Source organism: Cervus canadensis, chromosome 11 (assembly GCF_019320065.1).
Source record: "Cervus canadensis isolate Bull #8, Minnesota chromosome 11, ASM1932006v1, whole genome shotgun sequence".
Lineage (NCBI taxonomy): Eukaryota > Metazoa > Chordata > Mammalia > Artiodactyla > Cervidae > Cervus > Cervus canadensis.
Window position 1 is genome coordinate 73,041,804 of NC_057396.1, and position 23,837 is coordinate 73,065,640.

The window sequence follows — 23,837 nt, forward strand, 5'->3', positions numbered from 1 at the left end:
GCCTTCCCTGTGTGGGTTTGTGTGTATCCCTCCCCTTAGAAGAGTAATTTTAACTTTTATTCCACATTTGTTCTTGAGTTAAATTAATCAGAAGGAGAAAATAACTACTAACCGCCTGCCTGCATGAATATTTATTGACCGAGATGAACATCATGGACCACAGCTGGTTGAGGCCGATGACAACTTTAGGAGAGAGAATGTAGGAGTAGGAGGTGAGGGTCACCAGCAGAGTTCCCACCATATTCACACCAGGAAATGTGGAAAAGATGATTTCATGCAGACGTGTGTCAGAAAGGAGAGCTTAAAAAGTGGGGGGCTGTCACAGAAGAAGTGACAGACGGCGTTGGAACTGCAGAATGGTAAGCTGCTCACATAACTGGTCTTTACCATGGAGTTCACCAGGCCTACTGTAAAAGCCCCTGCTGCCATTTCTATGCAGACCGTCCTGGACATGATCAAGGAGTAAAGGAGAGGGTTGCTTAAGGCCACATAGCAGTCATAGGCCACTAACCCAAAAAGGATGCATTTGGTGTGGCAAAAGCTATAAAGAAGGACATCTGCAAAAAGCAGCCAACAAAAGAGATTGTCTTCTTCCCAGATAATAAATCTACCAGCATCTTTGGAGTGATGGTGGAGGAGTAACAAACATCTTCAGAGGACAGGTTAGCCAGGAAGAAATGCATGGGTGTGTGAAGTTTGGAATCAGTCCTGATTAACAGGATCATCCCAACTTTTCCCACAACTGTAAGCATGTAAATCACCAGGAAAAGGCAAAAGGGGATAACCTGTAGCTCCAATGTATCTGCTAATCCCAACAGGATGAACTTTGTGAATGAAGTGCAATTTTTTCTGCCCATTGATTACAGATACAGTATGCTTAAACTTAAACTGGGCATGCATATTTCCAGTTGCACAATTTACCAGAAATAGAAATAATGATAAAGTAAAATATATATGGAAAATAAACCTAGGACAACAGAGCATGGTAAACAGAGTCAGAGGAGAATTAGTAAACGAATAAGCATTGGATTTTATTAAGTAATTGGCTCTATTAATTCTGGACTGAGGGATCTACAAATGACTCAGCTAAATACACATCCATCACCTAAGGTTCTTTTTCGAATGCAGCATCTATGATCTATTTTTTCCCCTCTAGTCCATATCCAAATGCAAAGTACAGAACTATTCTTGCTGAAGTTCTTTTTCCGTTCTTTGAGCAGGTATTTGAATTTAACTGAAATTATTATTTTTTTTCCTCCTCAAGTCTGCTCTCTATATTCTTCAAATCCAAAATTTATGCATGGTCACTTGGAAACCACTTGTGTGTTCCCCAGGTAGCAAGAAAAATAGCCCAGTCCGATAACTGATATTTTGACATCTATCATAATCTTAATGATGATACTGTAGTGTATTAATGTACACAAATAACTGTTCACCTCTCAAAGCACACTGTCAAATTAATGCCGTGTGGTAGCCTGTTTATGGCGGTGAATGACAGAGACTGCACCAAGTACTTGACAGCGTTTTTCTCAGTACCAACTTGTCTAGTCTATTATTTCTGTTTCTACTAGAACCCCTAATAACTCAGATGAGGCACACAAAAAAACATAAAGAATGCAATTTTCATGTTTTAAGTGAAATGTAAAGCAGTGAAATTTTGAATTACCACTTTGTAAAAATTTGAGACACATTCTGAGTATGTGCATATTGCTGTCCTTTTATTTTGCTTTCCTTAAAGAGGGTCGGGTAACCAAGGGGACTGGATTATAGGTTTTGATTGTGTCATGAACCCTCTAAACGCAGAAACTGCAGTCTCAGAAGTATTTAAATATGATCACGTGCAAGTAGATGTGATTAAACACTATATGGAACTTTCTGATTCGCTGTTATTTCAAAGCTACTTGCCAAATTAAAAAAAAAAAAAGATCTATTTAATTGTCTCTTTCTTTGAAGTTTTAGCTTATTCCAATGGTTCCATAATCCTCTACCAAATTATGATCCTTCCCTTTGTGTGTGTGTGTGTACCCCTACACTTGTCTGGCTGGAGTTAACCTTCAGTCTAGCTCTGTTCTTGAAAGTGAGTGTGTTAGCCACTCAGTTGTGTCTGACTCTTTGGGACCCCCTGGTCTGTAGCCTGTTGAACTCCTTTGTCCATGGAGTTCTCCAGGCAAGAATACTGAAATAGGTTGCCATTTCCTTCTCCAGGGATCTTCCCAACCCAGGAATCGAACCCAGGTCTCCTGCATTGCAGGAAAATTCTTTACCAACTGAGCCAAATGGAGGCTCTGATTTTAAGTGAAATAAATTAGAAGGAGACACTAACTTCTGACTACATGCCTACATGAATATTCATCAGACCCAGCTGGAAGATGTGAACAGCAGAGGGCACTGGATGGTGTGACAGGTCATGAGATCTGCTTTGTTATATCGCAGATGACTTGAATATTGCAACTTCTCTCAGGAGCAATTTCAGCAGCAAGGACAAGGGAAGAGCCACGGGGAATATCCCTCCAAAAGCTCTCAGTGTGGTTAGCATCTTAGCAAGCTCTGAATCCCACTCAATTTCCCCTAGAATTCTACTATGCCACTCAATTCCACCTATATATTATTGCTTACCTTTAATATAATATACGGATTAACTTTAATGGATTTAATTGGTGACTGGGAGAATACTTCCATTATCAGGAAATCCATGAGACTCTTTTAAAGGATATGGGTCTGTTTTATCCTTCAAAGATAGATCTACCTACTTTGAACTATACAATGATTAAACTCTGCTATAGCTGACTGCGTGTGCATGCGGCTTTGTGTATAATATGTGTATCAGTCTGGGAGAGAAAATATGAGAGAACAGGAAATTTTTGAGAAGAAAAGATGTGAAGAGAAGAAAAGCTGTTGCAATTGGTGCCTTCTAACCAGACAGCAGTTTTCTAAACAAAATACATTTAAACAAATTCCTATATATTCTTTAATGAATAAGTATATGTTTTGGGGGATAAAGGAAATGAAAGTCCACATGTTTACTATAGCAGTTAAGTGATATTACTGATTTTAAATTTAAGCATTATAGCCCTAATTCAATAAAGTGGAAATCTACATTGAAAGCATTTTTGCACATGTGATATATACAACCCTTTCCAAATCATAAATGTTAAAAAAAATACAGTAAAAAAGCTGACAATTACAAATATAATACACAACTAGATTCATGTGACATTGCAAAAGTTATCTCCATATACTTAACCCTTTATTTCTATAACCAAGACAGCTTTATGAATAAATCACATTTTAGAAACCTATAGGAAAACATACATTGATTAGAAAAAAAGTTTCATGATCTTACCTAAATTGATAAGTTATACCTAACAGGACTCGTGTCCATGAACATTACCAGAACATGATTATACAGATTAAGTTGTAATGAAGATAAGCTTGATCCAGCTTCTGAAAGTTAAACTATATACTCTATTTAGTTCAGAAAATTAATCAATCACAGCAATGAAGGGACCCTTTTCCTAGTAATCACATTCCATAAAGCCTTCTTTACTTCCTTATTCCGGAGGCTGTAGATCAGAGGATTCAACATGGGGATCACCACTGTGTAGAACACAGAAGCCACTTTGTCCTGGGTCAGGGAGTAGCTGGAAGTAGGTCTCAGATAAGTGTAGATGGAGGTGGAATAGAACAGGATGACGGCTGTCAGGTGAGACGCACACGTGGAGAACGCTTTGCGCCTCCCCGCCCCTGCATGCACACGGAAGATGGAGAAGAGAATGTAGCAGTAGGAGGTGAGGATCACCAGCAGACTTCCAACGATACTCACACCAGCAAAGGTAGACACGATACTTTCATACAGGTGTGTAACAGAACAGGAGAGCTTAAAAAGTGGGGGGCTGTCACAGAAGAAGTGATGGATGGCGTTGGAACTGGGGAAAGGAAAGCTGCTTATACAACTTGTGAGAACCATGGAGTTCAACAGTCCTGTTGTAAAAGCCCCTGCGGCCATTTTCAGGCAGACCGTCCTGGACATGATCAAGGGGTAAAGGAGAGGGTTGCATATGGCCACATAGCGGTCATAGGCCATTAACCCAAAAAGGATGCATTCAGTTGTGGCCAAGGCTATAAAGAAATACATCTGCAGAAAGCAGCCTGCAAAGGAGATGGACTTCTCTGATAAAAAATCTACCAGCATCTTTGGGGTGATGGTGGATGAATAGCAAACATCCACAAAGGACAAGTTAGCCAGGAAGAAATACATGGGTGTGTAAAGTCAGGAATCAGTTCTGATTAAGAGAATCATTCCAACATTCCCCACAACTGTAAGTGTATAAATCACAGAAAAAAGGCAAAATAGGGTAATCTGTAACTCCAGTGAGTCTGCCAAACCCAACAGGATGAACTCAGTGAGCAAAGTATAATTTTTTCTGGCCATTTATTACAGAAATTTTATGCTTAACCTTGAATTCACTCTTAATATTTTCCTCTCAAAAGGTTACAGGAAGTAGTAGGCCTAATAAAATTAGTTACACATGAAAAAAATAAATCTAGGATAACAGAGCATAATATATAGAAAAAGTGAAGCAAGAAGAAAATTAGTGAACAGATGAATAAGCATTGTTCTTAGTCGCTCAGTCATGTCTGACTCTTTGTGACCCCATGGATTGTAGCCCACCAGGCTCCTCTGTCCATGGGATTTTTGCAAGCAAGAATACTGGAGTGGGTTGTCATTTCCTTCTCCAAGAACAAGCATTGGAATTTATTAAACAATTCTCCATGTTAAAATACACCTGGGTTGAAGGATTCTCAAATTATTGGGCTAAGTACACATATTTCACTTCAGTTTCTGCAAATGCAATATATACTATACTTTCTCTTCTAGCCTACATCCAAAATGCAAAGTACCAAACTATTCTAGCTGAAGTCTCTCCCATGGTCTGAACAGGTATGTGAGTTTAACTCAATGCAAATTTTTCTCCTCAGGACCATTTGGCATATTCTGCAGAATCTATGTAAAGTAATTAGCCTTCAATTAAAATAAATAAATTAAAAAAATCTGTGCATCAACACTTGAAAATCACTTCTCTATTCCCCATGCAGTAAAAAAAATCCATTTCAAATAATCACCATTTTGACATTTTCCATATTCATAAACATGATTTTGAAATGTTTTAAATTAAACCAAACAACTCTTTCATTGCAAAGCACACTATCAAATTAAAGCCATGTATTAAGATTAGTACAGACTGTACCTGTCCCCATCAGTCAATGGCAGCGCCAAGTACCTAGCAGCATCCTTCCCATTACTAACTTGTCTAGTTTCTTGTTTTCTTTTTTATTAGAAAGCCAAATAACTCAGTTGAGGCACAAAAGTGAAATGAAGATTTTCATTTTCTAAATGAAATGAAAAGCAGAGAAATTTGGAATTACCTCTTCGTAAATATCTGAGACACTTGCTCAGCATATACACATTGCTGCCTTCTCTTTTGTCTTCCTTGAAGAGGCTTGGGTAACCATGAGGATGGGATTACAGGTTTTGATTGTGTCCTCAGTCCTCTAAAGGCATAAACTCTAATCTCAAAGGTAGTTAAAATAAGATCACATGCAGTTAGATGCAGTCGAACGGGATGTGGATCCTGCATCCTCTTGTGATTATTGATCTCTTTGTTACCTTAATGTTTCCCCAATGTTTATAAGATATTAATTTTAATTGGCTGTTTAACTGCTTCCTTATAGCTTTAGCATATTCCAAAAGGGCGCAGAGCCCACTACCAAGTTATTATTTTTCCTTTTCTGTTTGAGTTTATGTGTGTTCATATGTATGTTCACCCCTCCCCTTGTCTCAGTGAGTTTAACCTTTATTCCAACTCAGTAATTTAGTGAAATAAATAAGAAAATGACACTCACTTCAACCCTTTTTAAAAACCCTCTTAAATACTCTACTCTGATTAAATAAGACAATATATTTAAAAAAACATACATTTAAAATTCTGTAATTACATTTGTTTGTTGAAATTGTCTGTGATTCTGATCTTACAAAGAATTTAAACTACAAATATTCCATACCAAAAACACAAATCACAAAGAGAAATGAATCACACTGGGTGTTCATATAAAGAGAGTCTGTTTGCACAGAGAAATAAATAAATCATGGCAACATATTCTTAGTTCACTCTCCAAGGTAGTAGAAATAAAAATTGAAATAAGTAAATAAGATCTAGTGAAACATATAAGCCTTTGCCAGCATATGAAACCATAAGGAAAATGCAAAGACAACTTAGGACGGGGTAAAAACTTTTGCAAACCATGCAAATGACAAGGGCTTAATTTCCAAAATATACAAACAGCCCATATAACTCAATAACAACAACACAGCAAAATAGCAAACAATCCAAGAAAAAATTGACAGGACCTGATTAGACATTTCTACAAAGGAAACATACAGATGGCCAACAGGCACGTGAAAAGGTGCTCAACAGCAAGAGTTGTTAGTAAAAGGTAAATCAAAACTACAATGAGGTGTCACCTCACACCAGTCAAAATAGATACCATTAAAAAACAAACAAAAAAAATCTACAAACAATAGATGCTACAGAGCTTATGGAGAAAAGGGAATCCTAGCACATTGTTGGTAGGAATGCAAACTGGTGCAGCCACTGTGGAAAACTTATTGAAGTTCTTTAAAAATCAAAAATAGAATTACCATATGATCCAGCGATCACAATCCTGGGTATCTATCTGAATAAAACTATAATTCGAAAAGATATATGCTCCCTTATGTTCATAGTAGTACTATTTACAATAGCTAAGGCATGAAAGCAATCTTGAAGTCTGTTGACAGATGAATGGATAAACATATTGTACATATATACACAATGGAATATTAGCCACAAAAAAGAATAAAATAATACCATTCACAGCAACATGGATTGACCTAGAGATTATCATATTAAATGAAGCAAGTCAGAAAGAGAAAGGCAAATATCCAAATATGGTATGATATCATTTATATGTGGAATCTAAAAAATGATACAAATGAACTTATTTACAAAACAGAGAGACTCACAAACATAGAAAACAAATTTATAGTTACCAAAGGAAAAAAAGGGTAGGGGGGACAAATTTGGAGTTTAGGATTAGCAGATACAAACTATTATTTACAAAATAGATGACCAGCAAGGTCATAGTATGTGTGTGAGTGTGTGCCTGCACGTGCATGTGTATATATACACACAAGGAGCTTTGTTTAATATCCTATGCTGTTGTTCAGTCACTCAGCTGTGTCTGACTGCGACCCATGAACTGCAGCATGCCAGGCTTCCCCATCCTTTACCATCTCCCAGAGTTTGTTTAAACTCAAGTCCGTTGAGTCCGTGATGCCATCCAACCGTCTCATCCTCTCTTGCCCCCTTCTCCTCCTAAACTCGATCACTCCCAGCATCAGGGTCTTTTCCAGTGAGTTGTCACTTCCCATCAGGTGGCCAAAGTATTGTAGCTTCAGCTTCATCATCAGTTCTTTCAATGAATATTCAGCATTCACTTCCTTTAGAATTGACTGGTTTGCTCTCTTTGCATGCCAAGGGACTGCCAAGAGTCTTCTTGAGCACCACAATTAAAAGGCATCAGTTCTTCAGCACCTAGCCTTCTTTATGGTCCAACTCTCCCATCCATACATGACTACTGGAAAAACCATAACTTTGACCATATGAACCTTTATCAGCAGAGTGATATATTTGCTTTTTAATACTTTGTCTAGGTTTGCCATAGCTTTCTTTCCAAGGAGCAAGCATCTTTTAATTTCATGGTTTCAGTCACCATTTCAGTGAGGAAAATAAGGATATCTCAAAGCAAATTATAATAGATAGAATGTTAAAAGGAATATTCAGAGCAAATCACCGAGTTAAAAATAAGATTAAAAAAAATAATAAGATTTTTGAGCCTGAATAAGTGGTCAAAACCAGAGAATCAAATTTGGGAAGGCTTTCTTTGCATGTTATGTTGAAGGAAATCTCTGCAGGAGTGATCTTGTATCCAAGAGGTCGGCGAGTCAGCCATGGCTGGAAAATCTCTCTTTGCCACCCTTTATCAATCAGAATAATGGTTCTCCTAAAAACTATATTCTTCTCATGCAGGTAGTATGTTCTGACATGAAAACTACATCCAGAAACCAGTATCTGAAGATGCCCTACCAGCACATATGGAAAATTTGGAAAGCCTTTCTCAAATTAAATGCAACAAATGATCTTTGCTTCTTCCCATTGTTCTCTACAGTCAGCAGAGGTACAACTGCCAATGAGTTAACATTTTGTGTCTTGAATATGATGCCTCAAATATAATTTTTTCTCAAACACTCATCTTTTAGTGTAACTATCAATACCAGGCCTGCTACACCATGCTTTTAGTCTTTTCATCTGATAAAGCTAATTTGATGCCTATTAGTTTTCAGGCTATACATTGGGACTAGAGAAAGAAAGTTGCATAATCTCATTGAAAAGAGAAAACATAGGCAATGTTCTGCAAAACTAAAAAGCAACAAGAGTTCACAAGACCCATTAATGAAAGCTATGTGTTATACCAAAGATTTCAATACCCTGAATAGAGTTTGAGATTATTTTTTATTTAAAATAACATCAGAGTTTACATGATATAAAAATAACAGATCATTTACCTTTAATATGAAGTCACAGCTAATGGGAAAATAACAGAAATTGAGTGGAAACTGTAATGAATAAGAAACAAATTTTATGAATTAATATTTTTAAATCACAGTCCAATTTAGTAGGAATTTTCTCAAAACCACCATAACATCTTTGTTTCTCAGACAATATACCATAGGGTTAAACATTGGTGTGGCAATGGTGTAAAAAAAAGAGAGAAATTTGTCCATTCCTATCAAATGACTGGACTTTGGCCTTAAATATGTAATGAGTCCTGATCCAAAGAATAAAGCCACAACCATGAGATGGGAGAAGGCCTTGGCTTGCCCAGTGGCTGAAGGCAGCTTCAAGATGGTCTCAATTGTTCTCACATAAGATCCAAGCATCAACATAAAAGGAATAGTGACAACTAGAACAGCAATCACATCAACCAATATCTCAATCATATAAGTGTCCCCACAAGCAAGGTTAAGCACTGGATGTACATCACAGAAGAAGTGATTCAACTGGTTAGAGCCACAGAAGGGTAGAGAGATCTGGTAAGTAAATCCTATGCATGTAGTAATTCCACTGACCCAACAGCCAGTGGCCAGTTGGACACACAGCCTACTGTCCATGAGGAGAGCATACAGCAGAGGGTTGCAAATGACGACATACCTGTCACAAGCCATCGCAGTCAGAAGAAGGCACTCAGTGACCCCAAACACCAGAAAGAAATACATTTGAAAAGCACAGGCCAGAAAGGATATATTTCTAGTTTATCTACTGAGATCTGTCAATAACCCAGGGACAGTGACTGATACATAGCATATTTCTAAGGAGGAAAAATTCCCTAGGAAAAAATACATGGGAGTCTGGAGGGAAGGATCCATCTTGGTTATTATGATAATGAGACTATTTCCCATCATAATAATCCTATACATGATTAAAAGCATCCCAAAAAGAAATCCTTGAAGGTCAGAAATATCAGAGAAGCCAAGCAAGATGAATTCCACCAATGTAGTCTGTTTCCACTCTGGTTGATTTTTCCCTCTGGATTCCATCTGTGAATAAAAGACCCAATCAAAAAGTGGGCCAAAGAACTAAACAGACATTTCTCCAAAGAAGACATACAGATGGCTAACAAACACATGGAAAGATGCTCAACATCACTCATTATCAGAGAAATGCAAATCAAAACCACAATGAGGTACCATTTCATGCCAGTCAGAATGGCTGCTATCCAAAAGTCTGCAAGCAATAAATGCTGGAGAGGGTGTGGAGAAAAGGGAACCCTCTTACACTGTTGGTGGGAATGCAAACTAGTACAGTCACTATGGAGAGCAGTGTGGAGATTCCTTAAAAAACTGGAAATAGAACTGCCATATGACCCAGCAATCCCACTGCTGGGCATACACGCAGAGGAAACCAGAACTGAAAGAGACATGTGCACCCCAGTGTTCATCACAGCACTGTTTATAATTGCCAGGACATGGAAGCAGCCTAGATGTCCATCAGCAAATGAATGGATAAGAAAGCTGTGGTACATATACACAATGGAATATTACTCAGCCATTAAAAAGAATACATTTGAATCAGTTCTAATGAGGTGAATGAAACTGGAGCCCATTATACAGAGTGAAGTAAGCCAGAAAGAAAAACACCAATACAGTATACTCATGCATATATATGGAATTTAAAAAGATGGTAACGATAACCTTGTATGCAAGACAGCAAAAGAGACACAGATGTATTGAATAGTCTTTGGACTCTGTGGGAGAGGGTGAGGGCAGAATGATACGGGATCATGGCATTGAAACATGTAAATTATCATATGTGAAACAAATCGCCAGTCCAGGATCGATGCGTGATACAGCATGCTCGGGGCTGGTGCACTGGGATGACCCAGAGGGAGGGGATGGGGAGGGAGGTGGGAGGGGGGTTCAGGATGGGGAACACATGTACACCCATGGAGGATTCAAGTCAATGTATGGCAAAACCAATACAATGTTGTACAGTAAAATAAATAACTAAATAAATGTTTAAAGTCACTCAAATTCACCGTGTCCAGCAGCAAAACCAGACAAAATAATTCGATGATTTCAAATCAATTCACATGATAGCTACCCCTTTTTTTTTTTTGTATTTTTGTTAATACATCAAATCCAGCATCCTAAAATACCACAATGTGAAAATAAAAAATAATCTTAGACTCTTTCTTTTGACTCACATTAAAGATTATGGGTTTATGAGTAACAGTAAAACAGACAACAACAAAAACAAAGAATATGTTGTGTAGCCTATTTTCAGGATAAGAATTGCTCTAGGTAACGGAGGGCACTTTCTTCTGAAAAATGCTTCTCTTTCCTGATCAGTTTGGTTTCTATTAGCTTTTGATTTGTATTTTTCTGCCTTGAGCTTCTTAATTTTCAATTTTTGTATGTGTTTGTTTTCATGTTTTCTTTGCTGTTTCTCTTCTGAGCTGCGTCTCAGATAACGGAAGGGCAGTGTGATCAGTAAGGCTCCACCGCCGGGCCCAGCTCAGCAACACCCTCCCCCACCACCACCATTCTCCAGATCACTCTGCAAGAGAGGCTTAAACTTCCATCAGAAAAATAATATGTTCTTGTCATCATCATGCAAATTCCATGTGATATACCACAGAAGTTTATAGTGCAAATAAAACATCATAGCAAGTCATATGTTCACACGAAGTTTAGAATATGAAATAAATAAGGATTTGATGTAATGTGTCCTCAACCTCATTATGGTCCTTAACAATCTTAACAGCTCTACTTATATTTTGCATGTTAGACCTTGAAAGGTAATTAGATAATTTTGAGGTCTTTAGCAGTAATTAAATAAGAAAAAGGGAAAAAAATGGGTAAAGAAATTTGATCATAACAGTCACAGATCTGGCAACAGACAAATGCAAATTCAGCTTTTGCATATGTTTCTACCTCCAGATATATATGTGTATATATATACACATACACATATATATATGAATATGCATGTATACTTATGAAAGTACATAGATATTGTGAATATGCAAAATGCATTATAGACATGTGAAGGTCACATAATATCTATTTAAAATACCTATGTCTGAATAATTATCAGAAAGAAAGTGCAAAATGCAGCATCTCACTCACAGTCATAAAAATGAGAGTCTGATTTCTTGTGGTTACAGCCTGCATATTTCAAGTTCAGGAAATTTATCTCATTAATGAATTTGACTGAAAGGAAGTTTTTTATTCTTTTTTTCATTCCTTAATTATAAAGAATACACTACTATAAAATAAGCTGGTTAAAATACTTGCTGCTTACCTTTTTTTTTTAATGTTGTGAAGAAGTCACTATGCTTTTCTCTTTTATAATGAATATTGCCCTATATAATATACGTGTCTGGTTTGAATTATTCAAGTAACTAATTCAATCCTTACTATTTTCCCCTGAAGCTCATACTTTAAATCAATCAGTGCATTTAAATAGAAATGGTCTGTTTTTACCGTGGAGACATCTCTTCATGACAAACTCCATTTTTAAACTCAATAAACTGTTTATTGAGACAACTTAAGAAATAAACGCAGCCTCCTCCAAGTCAATTAGTGCTGCAACAGTTTCTCTCTCTAGGGAATATGGTCTGGGGAGCACTAGCTACCTACCCATGCCCCTTTATGTGTCTCCAAGTACTCTACGTCTTTGGAGAGTAGGGAAATTGTCCTCCTAGGAAAAGCTGTTTAAGATATTCACAGTCATAACTTGGGCAGTATCTATTTGTGCAATCAGTGCATACAAAATTTAAAAGTATTAAAATACCATTCTTTAACCACACAGAATGGAATTTGGTAATTATCTAGAATTCACCCATCATCTAGACTGTTATGAGTTAAGGTCCTCTCTTCACACCATATATAGAATTTATCTTTAGTTGAAAGTTACATCCATATGAGAGATTGTAGTGTTACTTTTTTGCACTATGCATCTTTGCTAAACTATGTAAAATAATTCATGCATTCAGCCTTTATTTATTGAAGCATTCAGTAAAACCTAATCATCTCAGTTAGATTAATTGTAACTCAATGATGGACCATAGCCTTGTTTAACTCAATGAAGCTATGAGCTATGCATTGTACGGCCATCCAAGATGGACAGGTCATGGTGGAGAGTTCTGACAAAATGTGGTCCACTGGAGAAGGGAATGGCAAACCACTGTAGTATTCTTGTCTGGGGAACCCAATGAACAGTAAGAAAAGGCAAAAAGAGGACACTGAAAGATGAACTCCCCAGAATGGTAGGTGCTCCATATGTTACTGGAGATCAGTGGAGAAATGACTCCAGAAAGAATGAAGAGACGGAGCCAGAGCAAACACAACACCCAGCTGTGGGTGTGACTGGTGATAGAAGCAAGGTCCAATGCTGTAAAGAGCCATATGGCATAGGAACCTGGAATGTTAAGTCCATGAATCAAGGCAAATTGGAGGTGGTCAAACAGGAGATGACATTAGGAATCAGCGAAATAAAATAGATTGAATGGGTGAATTTAACTCAGATGACCATTGTATCTACTACTGTGAGCAAGAATCCCTTAGAAGATGGAGTAGCCAATATAGTCAACAAAAGAGTCTGAAATGCAGTACTTGGATGCAGTCTCAAAAACGACAGAAAGATCTCTGTTCGTTTCCAAGCAAACCATTCAATATCACAGTAATCCAAGTCTATGCCCCGACCAGTAATTCTGAAGAAGCTTTAGTTGAACAGTTCTATGAAGATCTACAAGATCTTCTAGAACTAATACCAAAAAAGATACCCTTTTCATTATAAGGGACTGGAATGCAAAAGTAGGAAGTCAAGAAACACCTGGAGTAACAGGCAAATTTGGCCTTGGAGTACAGAATGAAGCAGGGCAAAGGCTAATACAGTTTTGTCAAGAGAATGCACTGGTCATAGCAAGCATCCTCTTCCAACAATACAAGAGAATGGACATCACCAGATGGTCAACACCAAAATCAGATTGATTTTATTCTTTGCAGCCAAAGATGGAGAAGCTCTATACAGTCAGTAAAAGCAAGACCAGGAGCTGACTGTGACTCGGATCATGAACTCCTTATTGCCAAATTCATACTTAAATTGAAGATAGTGGGGAAAACCACTAGACCATGCAGGTATGACCTAAATCAAATCCATTATGATTATACAGTGGAAGTGAGAAATAGACTTAAGGGACTAGATCTGGTAGACAGAGTATCTGATGAACTATGGACAGAGGCTCATGACATTGTACAGGAGACAGGGATCAAGATCAACCCCAGGAGAAAGAAATGCAAAAATGCAAAATGGCTGTCGGAGGAGGCCTTACAAATAGCTGTGAAAAGAAGAGAAGCGAAAAGCAAGAGAGAAAAGGAAAGATATACCCATTTGAATGCAAAGTTGCAAAGAATAGCAAGGAGAGATAAGAAAGCCTTCCTCAGAGATCAATGCAAAGAAATACAGGAAAACAATAGAATGGGAAAGACGAGAGATCTATTCTAGAAAATTAGAGATATCAAGGGAACATTTCATGCAAAGATGGGCTCAATAAAGGACAGAAATGGTATGGACCTAACAGAAGCAGAGGATATTAAGAGGTGGCAAGAATACACAGAAGAACTGCACAAAAAAATCTTCATGGCCCAGATAATCACAATGGTGTGATCACTCACCTAGAGCCAGACATCCTGGAATGTGAAGTCAAGTGGGCCTTAGGAAGTATCACTACAAACAAAGCTAGTGGAGGTGATGGAATTCCAGTTGAGATCTTTCAAATCCTGAAAGATGGTGCTGTGAAAGTGCTGCACACATTATGTCAGCAAATTTGGAAAACTCAGCAGTGGCCACAGGACTGGAAAAGGTCAGTTTTCATTCCAATCCCAAAGAAAGGTAATGCCAAAGAACGCTCAAACTACCGTACAATTGCACACATTTCACACGCTAGTAAAGTAGTGCTCAAAATTCTCTAAGCAAGGATTTAACAATACGTGATCCATGAACTTCCAGTTGTTCAAGCTGGATTTAGGAAAGGCAGAGGAACCAGAGATCAAATTGACAACATCTGCTGGATCATCAAAAAGGCAAGAGAGTTACAGAAAAACATCTATTTCTGCTTTATTGACTATGCCAAAGCCTTTGACTGTATGGATCACAATAAACTCTGGAAAATTCTGATAGAGATGTGAATACCAGACCATCTGAACTGCCTCTTGAGAAACCTCTACGCAGGTTAGGAAGCAACAGTTAGAACTGGATATGGAACAACAGACTGGTTCCAAAATGGAAAAGGAGTACATCAAGGCTGTATATAATCACCCTGCTTATTTAACTTATATGCAGAGTACATCATGAGAAATGCTGGGCTGGATGAAGCACAAGCTGGAATCAAGATTGCCGGGAGAAATATCAATAACCTCAGATATGCAGATGACACCACCCTTATGGCAGAAAGTGAAGAAGAACTCAAGAGCCTCTTGATGAAGGTGAAAGAGGAGAGTGAAAAATTTGGCTTAAAGCTCAACATTCAGAAAACTAAGATCATGGCATCCGGTCCCATCACTTCATGACAAATAGACGGCAAAATAGTAGAAACAGTTGCTGACTTTATTTTTCTGGGCTCGAAAATCACTGCAGATGGTGATTGCAACCATGAAATTAAAAGACACTTACTGCTTGGAAGGTAAGTTATGACCAACCTAGATAGCATATTAAAAAGCAGAGACATTACTTTGTCAACAAAGGTCCATCTAGTCAAGGCTACGGTTTTTCCAGTGGTCAGGTATGGATGTGAGAGTTGGACTATAAAGAAAACTGAGCGTTGAAGAACTGATGCTTTTGAACTGTGGTGTTGGAGAAGACTCTCTGAGACTCCCTTGGACTGCAAGGAGATCCAAGCAGTCCATCCTAAAGGAAATCAGTCCTGGGTGTTCTTTGGAAGCACTAATGTTGAGGCTGAAGCTCCATTATTTTGGCCACCTGATGGGAAGAGCTGACTCATTTGAAAAGACCCTGATGCTTGGAAAGATTGAGGGCAGGAGGAGAAGGGGACTACAGAGGATGAGATGGCAGGATGGCATCACCGACTTAATGGGCAGGAGTTTGGGTAAACTACGGGAGTTGGTGATGGACAGGGAGGCCTGGCATGCTGCAGTCCATGGGGTCTCAAGGAGTCAGACATGACTAAGTGACTGAACTGAACTGAATCACATGTAACGTGTACTGTTCCATTGTTAGTAGTGAGGAAAATATCTGAGAGATGTTATGACAGAGCAACACAACATACTTTAGTGCACATAGTAGTGGAAGCAGACAGACCACTTAAGATGTGGTTGCAATAATCCATGTGGGAAACTAGGGTTGATATGGTACGTGTATTGTGAGAAATGGTCACAATATCTATGTACAGTTTCTTTCCATACTTGTTCCTCTGTTTTCATTCTCAATTTTATCATACCTAAAATCAACCACAAGAGAAAATATGATCTATTTATATTTCTTCATCTATTTAACCTACACTAGTCAGTCATCAAATTATGCTTACTGTTTCTTCTAAATATTAATTAATTTCACTCATTTCCTCCTATTTTTATGGGAATTTAAAAAATTTATATTTTTGTATACTTTTTATATTGAAATATGCTTTATACAATGTTATTTTTGATATTTCTTCACTTTCATCAATCTTTTTTTTTTCAAAGACAGTATTTTTTCTATGAGGTAGATAAAATCATGTCATTTTTCTCCTTGATTCCCTTCACTATCTCTTCTTGGTACACCATGAAAGAGACTGAAACACCACTAACAATTGCAGTTCTCCTTCATTTATCTTTTTCCATAGAAGCCCAAATGTTTTTCCTCTTGCTTGACTCAGTTCTTGGCAATGAAATAGGAAAGAACACATTCAGAATGATCCCAGAAACTATGGAACTGACCAGTATCAAAGCCACCTGACCCTGAATGATTGTTAACAGTGGAGTTGTACACTGGGGAAGACACGAGTCTGAGAAAACTCCGGGAGATAGTGAAGGACAGGGAAGCGTCGTGTGCTGCAGGCCATGGGGTCACAAAGACTTGGACCCGAGTGAGCGACTGAACAACAGCATCACAGTGAGCCTCACCCTAAACCTGGGATGTTGTCTTGGAATCCCTTCTTTAGAGCCCTCAGGTCTTAGAATTGTAGGAGTTTCCTATCTTTGTCATAGTTTAACCAATTAGTGTAGAGGCATTGTTTTTGTTCTCCTCTCCCCCTGCATAAGTTATCCAAGAACATCCTTCACCCTTACCCCCTCATTCCACATGGTCATTATATACCACATAACTGCACTCACCTGGCTCAAAGTCACTGATTCCACAGTGCCTGTTATACCAAACAGTTCAACTAAACTATTTCCTGCAACTATTTGAAAAAGAACCTGGAGAAAATCTTTCTGTCTTTGCCTCTGTAGTTGTAATTTCTTACATTTGGGAATTTTATTCCATTTCCCCCTCCATACTGAATGGACATAACTTGAGCTCTGATATCAGGGACATGAAGTAGAATCATGCATATGTGTAACAGATCTATGTATTTTAATCTCTCTTGTTTTCCTTTACCAGTGAGTTAGTGATTGACACACACAACACAACCATAGTTAATAAATTATATTTAAAATTTTTATTTTTTACAATGCAAGGTTTAAGTGGTGTGACAATGTCAGGAGATTGAATGTTTTGAACCCAATTTATTAGCTCAGAATTTTTGCTATGCTCATCAGATTGATCTCTTGTTTGCAAAACTTTGAAATCCCATGGCCAATAATTACTACCTTTTTTTTTCAGTAACACATCTAAGGAGAATAATATTTGTTCTATAACTAAAATCTCCCAGGGACTATTTTGAGACTTAAGGGCGGTGGCTGGGTACATGCAATGTTTCCATTTTAGGACTAATATTACAACATTTAAAGAGAATTTGAGCATTTTCCCGCCAAAGATATAAGTTGTATCCCACATTAGCAAAAAATGACCAAATTTCTGTTTTCTGGTGCCACAGTTCTATTTATCATATATTCCATATAGTTTTAATAAAATTATTTGCCTTAACATTGTTCCTATAAAGTTATATATATGTCCAATAAAGCTATATCTTTGCAATAAAACTACATATTTTCATTATCGTTATGTGTACATTAATCTCTAGATTGAATATTCTCACATCAATTCAATTAATTCACATTAGAATATTTTTTGTACACCTAACTATTTACATTTTACCTTTTTGACATCATATGTTTTCATCTCTGTCTATTGAAATGTGATTATGAATTAATACACTGTGTTTAATTTAACTTGAGCAGTATGAAGTGAAATAAGATTATTTCTTCACTTAATCTCAGTACTAACCTTTACCTAATTATTGCTTACGAAATGTATAATTTTCAGCTTTCAATAGACCCATGAAAATTCTGTTATGAAATTTCTGTTTAACAAACTAAATTAAAAAAATCATCATTATATATTAATATCAAACACTTTCTGCACATTTTTTTTTTGCCTAAATTCAGGGCTCTGTTTTTAGTAATATCCCTCTTTTTAGTTATTTATTTGGATCCATGTGGTTACTGAATATGGATTATGTCATTTCTTCCAACTTGTTTACTTACTTTTTTCCATCTTTTCCAAACTGTGACGTTCGCAGGTATTATAAGCCTGATTTATCTGACCTAAACACTAATTAATGTAGACCAAAACAAAGCCAAAGGTGTAGGTTTCAAACTTCACTACTTTCAGTGAATAAATTACTCATAAACAGTTGAATAAGGCAAAACATGTATTGATAACTGTATATTTGGAAAAGGTGGTAACATTCAACATTCAAATGAGATAAAGAACTTGGAAAATTAGACAAACAGGAAGTAGTGTAGAGTATAGCAAACAGGCTCAAACAGGCATAAAGGCAGTGCTGGCGGTTTAGTCACTAAGCCATGCCCGACTCTTGTGACCCCAAGGACTGTAGCCCCTCAGGCTCCTCTGTCCATGGGGTTCTCCAGGCAAGAACACTGGAGTGGGTTGCCTTTCCCTTCTCCAGCGGATCTGCCAGACCCAGGGACTGAACCCAGGTCTCCTGCATTGCAGGCAGATTCTTTACCAACTGAGCTATCAGGGAAGCCTTAATAAGAAAGAACATACAATAATTTTAAAAACATGTTTTACAAAGTTTGCAGGTTAAAAATTAGTCTAAATGTATATAAGGAGCTGCTGCTGCTGCTAAGTCACTTTAGTCATGTCTGACTCTCTGTGATCCCATAGACAGCAGCCCACCAGGCTCCCGTCCCTGGGATTCTCCAGGCAAGATCACTGGAGTGGGGTGCCATTTCCTTCTCCAATGCATGCATTCATGCTAAGTCGCTTCAGTCGTGTCTGACTCTGTGCGACCCTGTGGACAGCATCCCAGCAGGCTCCTCTGTCCATGGAATTCTCTAGGCAAGAATACTGGAGTGGGTTGCCATTTCCTTCTCCAGATATAAGGAGCACATTCATTAATTTAAAAAAAAAAAACAAAAAACAACCTCCCAAAGTTTTAAATATTTGCAAGCTTAATTAAATGAGATTAATTAAATGTAGAAGGCTGAGTTAGAGAACAGTGACATGGTCTAAATGCAATATGTCAAAACACCCAAATCTCAGAATAACTATATTTCATCCTGAACACAATGTTTCTATTCCTAAGTTTTACTAGAAAGTAAAACATTTAGTGGAAGGAGAAGAATATTAGTATTTATCAGTGAACTATCTTGATCCCAGAAATACCTACGACAGAGAAAGTAGAAAGAGACCAACCAAAGAGCAGCTGGCTGGTGCAGCGGAAGGCAGGTGAGTCAGTTAGTGGAGGAGGGAATCTTTGCTGAGATCAGCCTGATGAGCTTGTTGCAGGGCTTCCAGGAACAAGGAGAAAATATGGACCGAGAGCACAGCCCAGGGGTTCAGAGACAAGACGAATTACTCTGTGGATGTTCTTCAGACCACAGAGGGCCATGGGCGCTTGACCTGAATGGCCTTTTATGACAGATCATGATCTGATCTGCCTCATCCCAGACGACTTGAGCATCACAGCCTCTATCAGACACAACTTTGGCAGAAAGAGCAAAGGAAGGCCATGGAGAATTTTCCTTCAAAAATTATATGTGAATTGATCTTTTGGGCAAACCCTGAACCCCACTAACTTTACTCTAGAGTTCTAATAAGCCAATTCCCATTCCACCTTCATATTATTGCTTAGCTTTAGTGTTATGATTAATTTTGATTACTTATTGTTAATTGATAGATTTCCATAATATGTATGTTACATCCATTCAATGTCAATGTCTATCAGTAGAACTAATTAAATTCTGGAGTAGCTAAATGTGTGTGAGGTAGCTTTGAGTGTATAAATCACGTGGAAGAAAGAAAGTGAGAAAAGAATAGGAAATTTTTGAGAAGGAAAGAGGGCAATAGAAGAAAAACTATTGTAAGTGGTGCACTCTAATCAGAGAACAGTTTTCTAAATTGCATTCTTTTATACAAATTCACAACTTCTTTATAATGAATATGTTTGTAGAAATAACAGAAATAAAAGTTGATGTGTTTACTATTAAAATTATATTCCTGAATTTTGATTTAAGCATATCCCCAGGAAATTATTTCATGAAATAAAATGGGAATCTATTCAAAACTAAAAATATGTCATATGTGCTATATAAGAATCTATCACAAAACATAAATGGTGAAAACGTATGCATTGGAAAAAATAAACTGAAAATTCTAAGCTCTTTACTTGGCTAGTTTCATGTGATACTGTCATTTTTGTCTTTAAATACTTAATAACTTCACTTCTCTAACCAAGATTACTTTATGAATAAGCACAGATTTTGATAATGCAATGGAAATATAAAATAATCAGGTGAAAGTTTATAATTTTGTAACAGTCTGATACACATTTTATATCAGTTAGTTTATACCCAATTGGATACAAGTATGTGAGTAATAATAAAACACTATTAATTAGTGTTTAGAAATCAGAAAATTTCTAAATTAGAAAATATTCTAATGAAAAACAGTAAACTTGATCCACACTTTAAAACATCAAAACATGCTCTGTGTAGTCAAGAAAATTAAGGCAACAATCCTAGAAATAGAGGGACTATTTTCCTAGTAATCACATTCCATAAAGCCTTCTTTACTTCCTTATTCCGGAGGCTGTAGATCAGAGGATTCAACATGGGGATCACCACTGTGTAGAACACAGAAGCCACTTTGTCCTGATTCAAAGAGTAGCTGGAAGTAGGTCTCAAATAAGTGTAGATGGAGGTGGAATAGAACAGGATGACGGCTGTCAGGTGAGACGCACACGTGGAGAACGCCTTGCGCCTCCCCGCCCCTGCATGCACACGGAAGATGGAGAAGAGAATGTAGGAGTAGGAGGTGAGAATCACCAGCAGAGCCCCAACCATATTCACACCAGCGAATGTGGAAAAGATGCTTTCTTGCAGGTGTGTGTCAGAACAGGAGAGCTTAAAAAGTGGGGGGCTGTCACAGAAGAAGTGATGGATGACATTGGAACTGCAGAATGGCAAGCTGCTTACATAACTGGTGTTTACCATGGAGTTCACCAGGCCCGCTGTAAAAGCCCCTGTGGCCATTTTCAGGCAGACCATCCTGGACATGATCAAGGGGTAAAGGAGAGGGTTGCATATGGCCACATAGCGGTCATAGGCCATTAACCCAAAAAGGATGCATTCAGTTGTGGCCAAGGCTATAAAGAAGTACATCTGCAAAAAGCAGCCAGCAAAGGAGATGGACTTCTTCTCTGATAATAGATCTACCAGCATCTTTGGGGTGATGGTGGATGAATAACAAACATCCACAAAGGACAGGTTAGCCAGGAAGAAATACATGGGTGTGTGAAGTCGGAAATCCATTCTGATTAAGAGGATCATCCCAACATTCCCCACAAATGTAAGCATATAAATCATAGAAAAAAGGCAAAAGAGGATAACCTGTAGCTCCAATGTGTCTGTTAATCCCAACAGAATGAACTCCGTCAGTGAAGTATAATTTTTTCTGGCCATTTATTACAGATATATCATGCTTCAACTTGCATTAGATGGAAACATTTCACTGTTCAATGTTTACATGAAGTAATAGGAATGTTAATGAAGTTAGTGACATATGCGGGGGTGGGGGGGGCGAAAGGCTTTGGATAAAAGAGTATAGTAAATAGAGCAACTGAAATAATGTAGAAATTTGTGAAAAAATGAATAAATGTTGAAGTTTCAAATGTAGGTTGAGGCATCCACAAATCCTTGGTCTAAGTCCATATATTTCTCTTCAGTTTTGTGCAAATGCAACATTCATGTTCCATTCTTTCTCCTATTGCCCATATCCAAAATATAAGTTTCAGAGCTAACCTTGCTGAAGTCTTTCCCATTTTCTGGGGAGGTATTTGTTTAACTCAAATGCATTTTTTTCTCACAAAGACGACTCTATATTCCCTCATCTTCAAAATTTATGACTTGCCATCCGGACATCACTTTTATGTTCTCCAAGCAGCAAACATAGCCTGTTTCAAATCATCAGTATTTTGACACCCATTATATTCTTGAGAATGATTATGTAGCGTTTTAAAAGTTAACCACACAACTGTTCTCATTTACAAAACACATTATCAAATCAGTGCCCTATAGTAGCAGTCACTCTACCTGTTCTCAGCAGGGAACAATAGAGACAGCAGCATGTACCCAGTAACATCCTTCCCAGTACTAATTCATCTGGTCTGTTATTTTCTTTCTTATCAGAATCTTCCCTAATAACTCAGTTGAGGCACAAAAATTATAAAGAGACATTTTTCATGTTTGAAGTGAAATGAAATCAGAGACAGTATGGATTCTTTCTGTGTAAAAATTTGAGACACATCTTGAGTATATACACAACCTGGATTTTTTTTTTTTTCCTGAAAGAGGGTTGGGTAACAATGGGGACTAGACTATAGCTTTTAATTATGAGTCAATACTCTAATGGCAGAAACTCCATTCTCAAAAGTAATTAAAATATGATCACATACAGGTAGATGGAATCACACACTGTGTGGAGTTTCATCATAACTTGATTATATATCTCTGTGTTACTTTCAAGTTGCTTTCCAAAGATAAAACATTTTTTAATTGGCTATTTACTTGCCTGTTTTTTGATAATTTTAGCTTATTCCAAAAGGGTACATAACCCACTACAAAATTATAATTCCCGCCCCTGTATGCATATGTGTGAGTGTGTGTCTGTGTGTAAATGTGTGTGTATGTAACTCACCACATTTCTGGGTAAGTTTAACCTGAAATCCACCACTGTTTGAGTGAAATAAATTGTAGAAGATGCTGGCTACTAAGCTCATGAATAGTCTTCCGACCAATGTGAATTATGTGGGCCGCAAAGGGACCTAGATGTCTGAGCTGGATGACAGCTTTATGACAGGTCATGAGGTCAGCTTCACCGGGCCAGTTGAATTGAACATCACAGCTTCTATCAGGTGCCACTTCAGCAGCAAGCTCAAGGCAAGGGCCATGGGAGTTTCTCTCCAAAAACTATATAATAAAGTTACCATCTTAACAAGAGCTGACCCCCTCTCAATTTCCTCCTGAGTTCTATTAAGTCACTCCCATTCCACTTTCATATTAAGGCTTGCTTTTAACATTCAGATTAATTTTAAAGGATTTTGTTGGTAGTTGACAGAAGATTACCATAAGCAGGAAATCCATGAGTCTATTATACAGAATATGTCAGTTTCACCCATTAAACACTGATATACCTGTTTTGGAACTATGCCCTAATTAAATATAACTGAGTGTGTGTTCATGTGGCTTTGTGTATATGTATCACTCTGGAAGAGAGAGTCATAGAAGAATAGGAAATGTTGGAGAAGAAAAGAAAAGAATAGAAAAAAACTGGTCTAATTGTGCTTTTTAACCAAACAGCTGTTTTCTATATAGAACACTGCACACAATTCATATTTATATATTAGTGAATATGTATGCATTTGTGGAAACAAAGGAAATAAAAGCTGAAGAGTTTACTATTACATTTAAAATAACATTCTTGAATTTTATTTAAGAATATCCCCAGGAAATGATTCAGAAAAATAAAATGGAAATATATTATGAATTT

At 37.5% G+C, this 23,837-nt stretch overlaps 2 protein-coding genes and 2 pseudogenes across 2 annotated transcripts in view; all 4 read right to left on the reverse strand.

The window, feature by feature from the left end:
- LOC122450481 (fatty acid desaturase 2-like protein FADS2B) overlaps positions 1 to 23,837 on the reverse strand; it is a 914,319-nt gene that overhangs the window by 117,037 nt on the left and 773,445 nt on the right. The window lies entirely within an intron of this gene.
- LOC122450513 lies at positions 3,491 to 4,432 on the reverse strand (annotated as a pseudogene).
- LOC122450512 lies at positions 8,756 to 9,697 on the reverse strand (annotated as a pseudogene).
- Positions 20,795 to 21,751, reverse strand: LOC122450489 (olfactory receptor 5F1-like). Its single transcript, XM_043482866.1, has one exon. The coding sequence runs from the start codon at positions 21,749 to 21,751 to the stop codon at positions 20,795 to 20,797; it is 957 nt and encodes a 318-aa protein (XP_043338801.1).

Bases quoted from the DNA above. Each gene is read 5' to 3' on its own strand.
- LOC122450489 (XM_043482866.1), bottom strand. From the start codon at position 21,751: ATGGCCAGAAAAAATTATACTTCACTGACGGAGTTCATTCTGTTGGGA.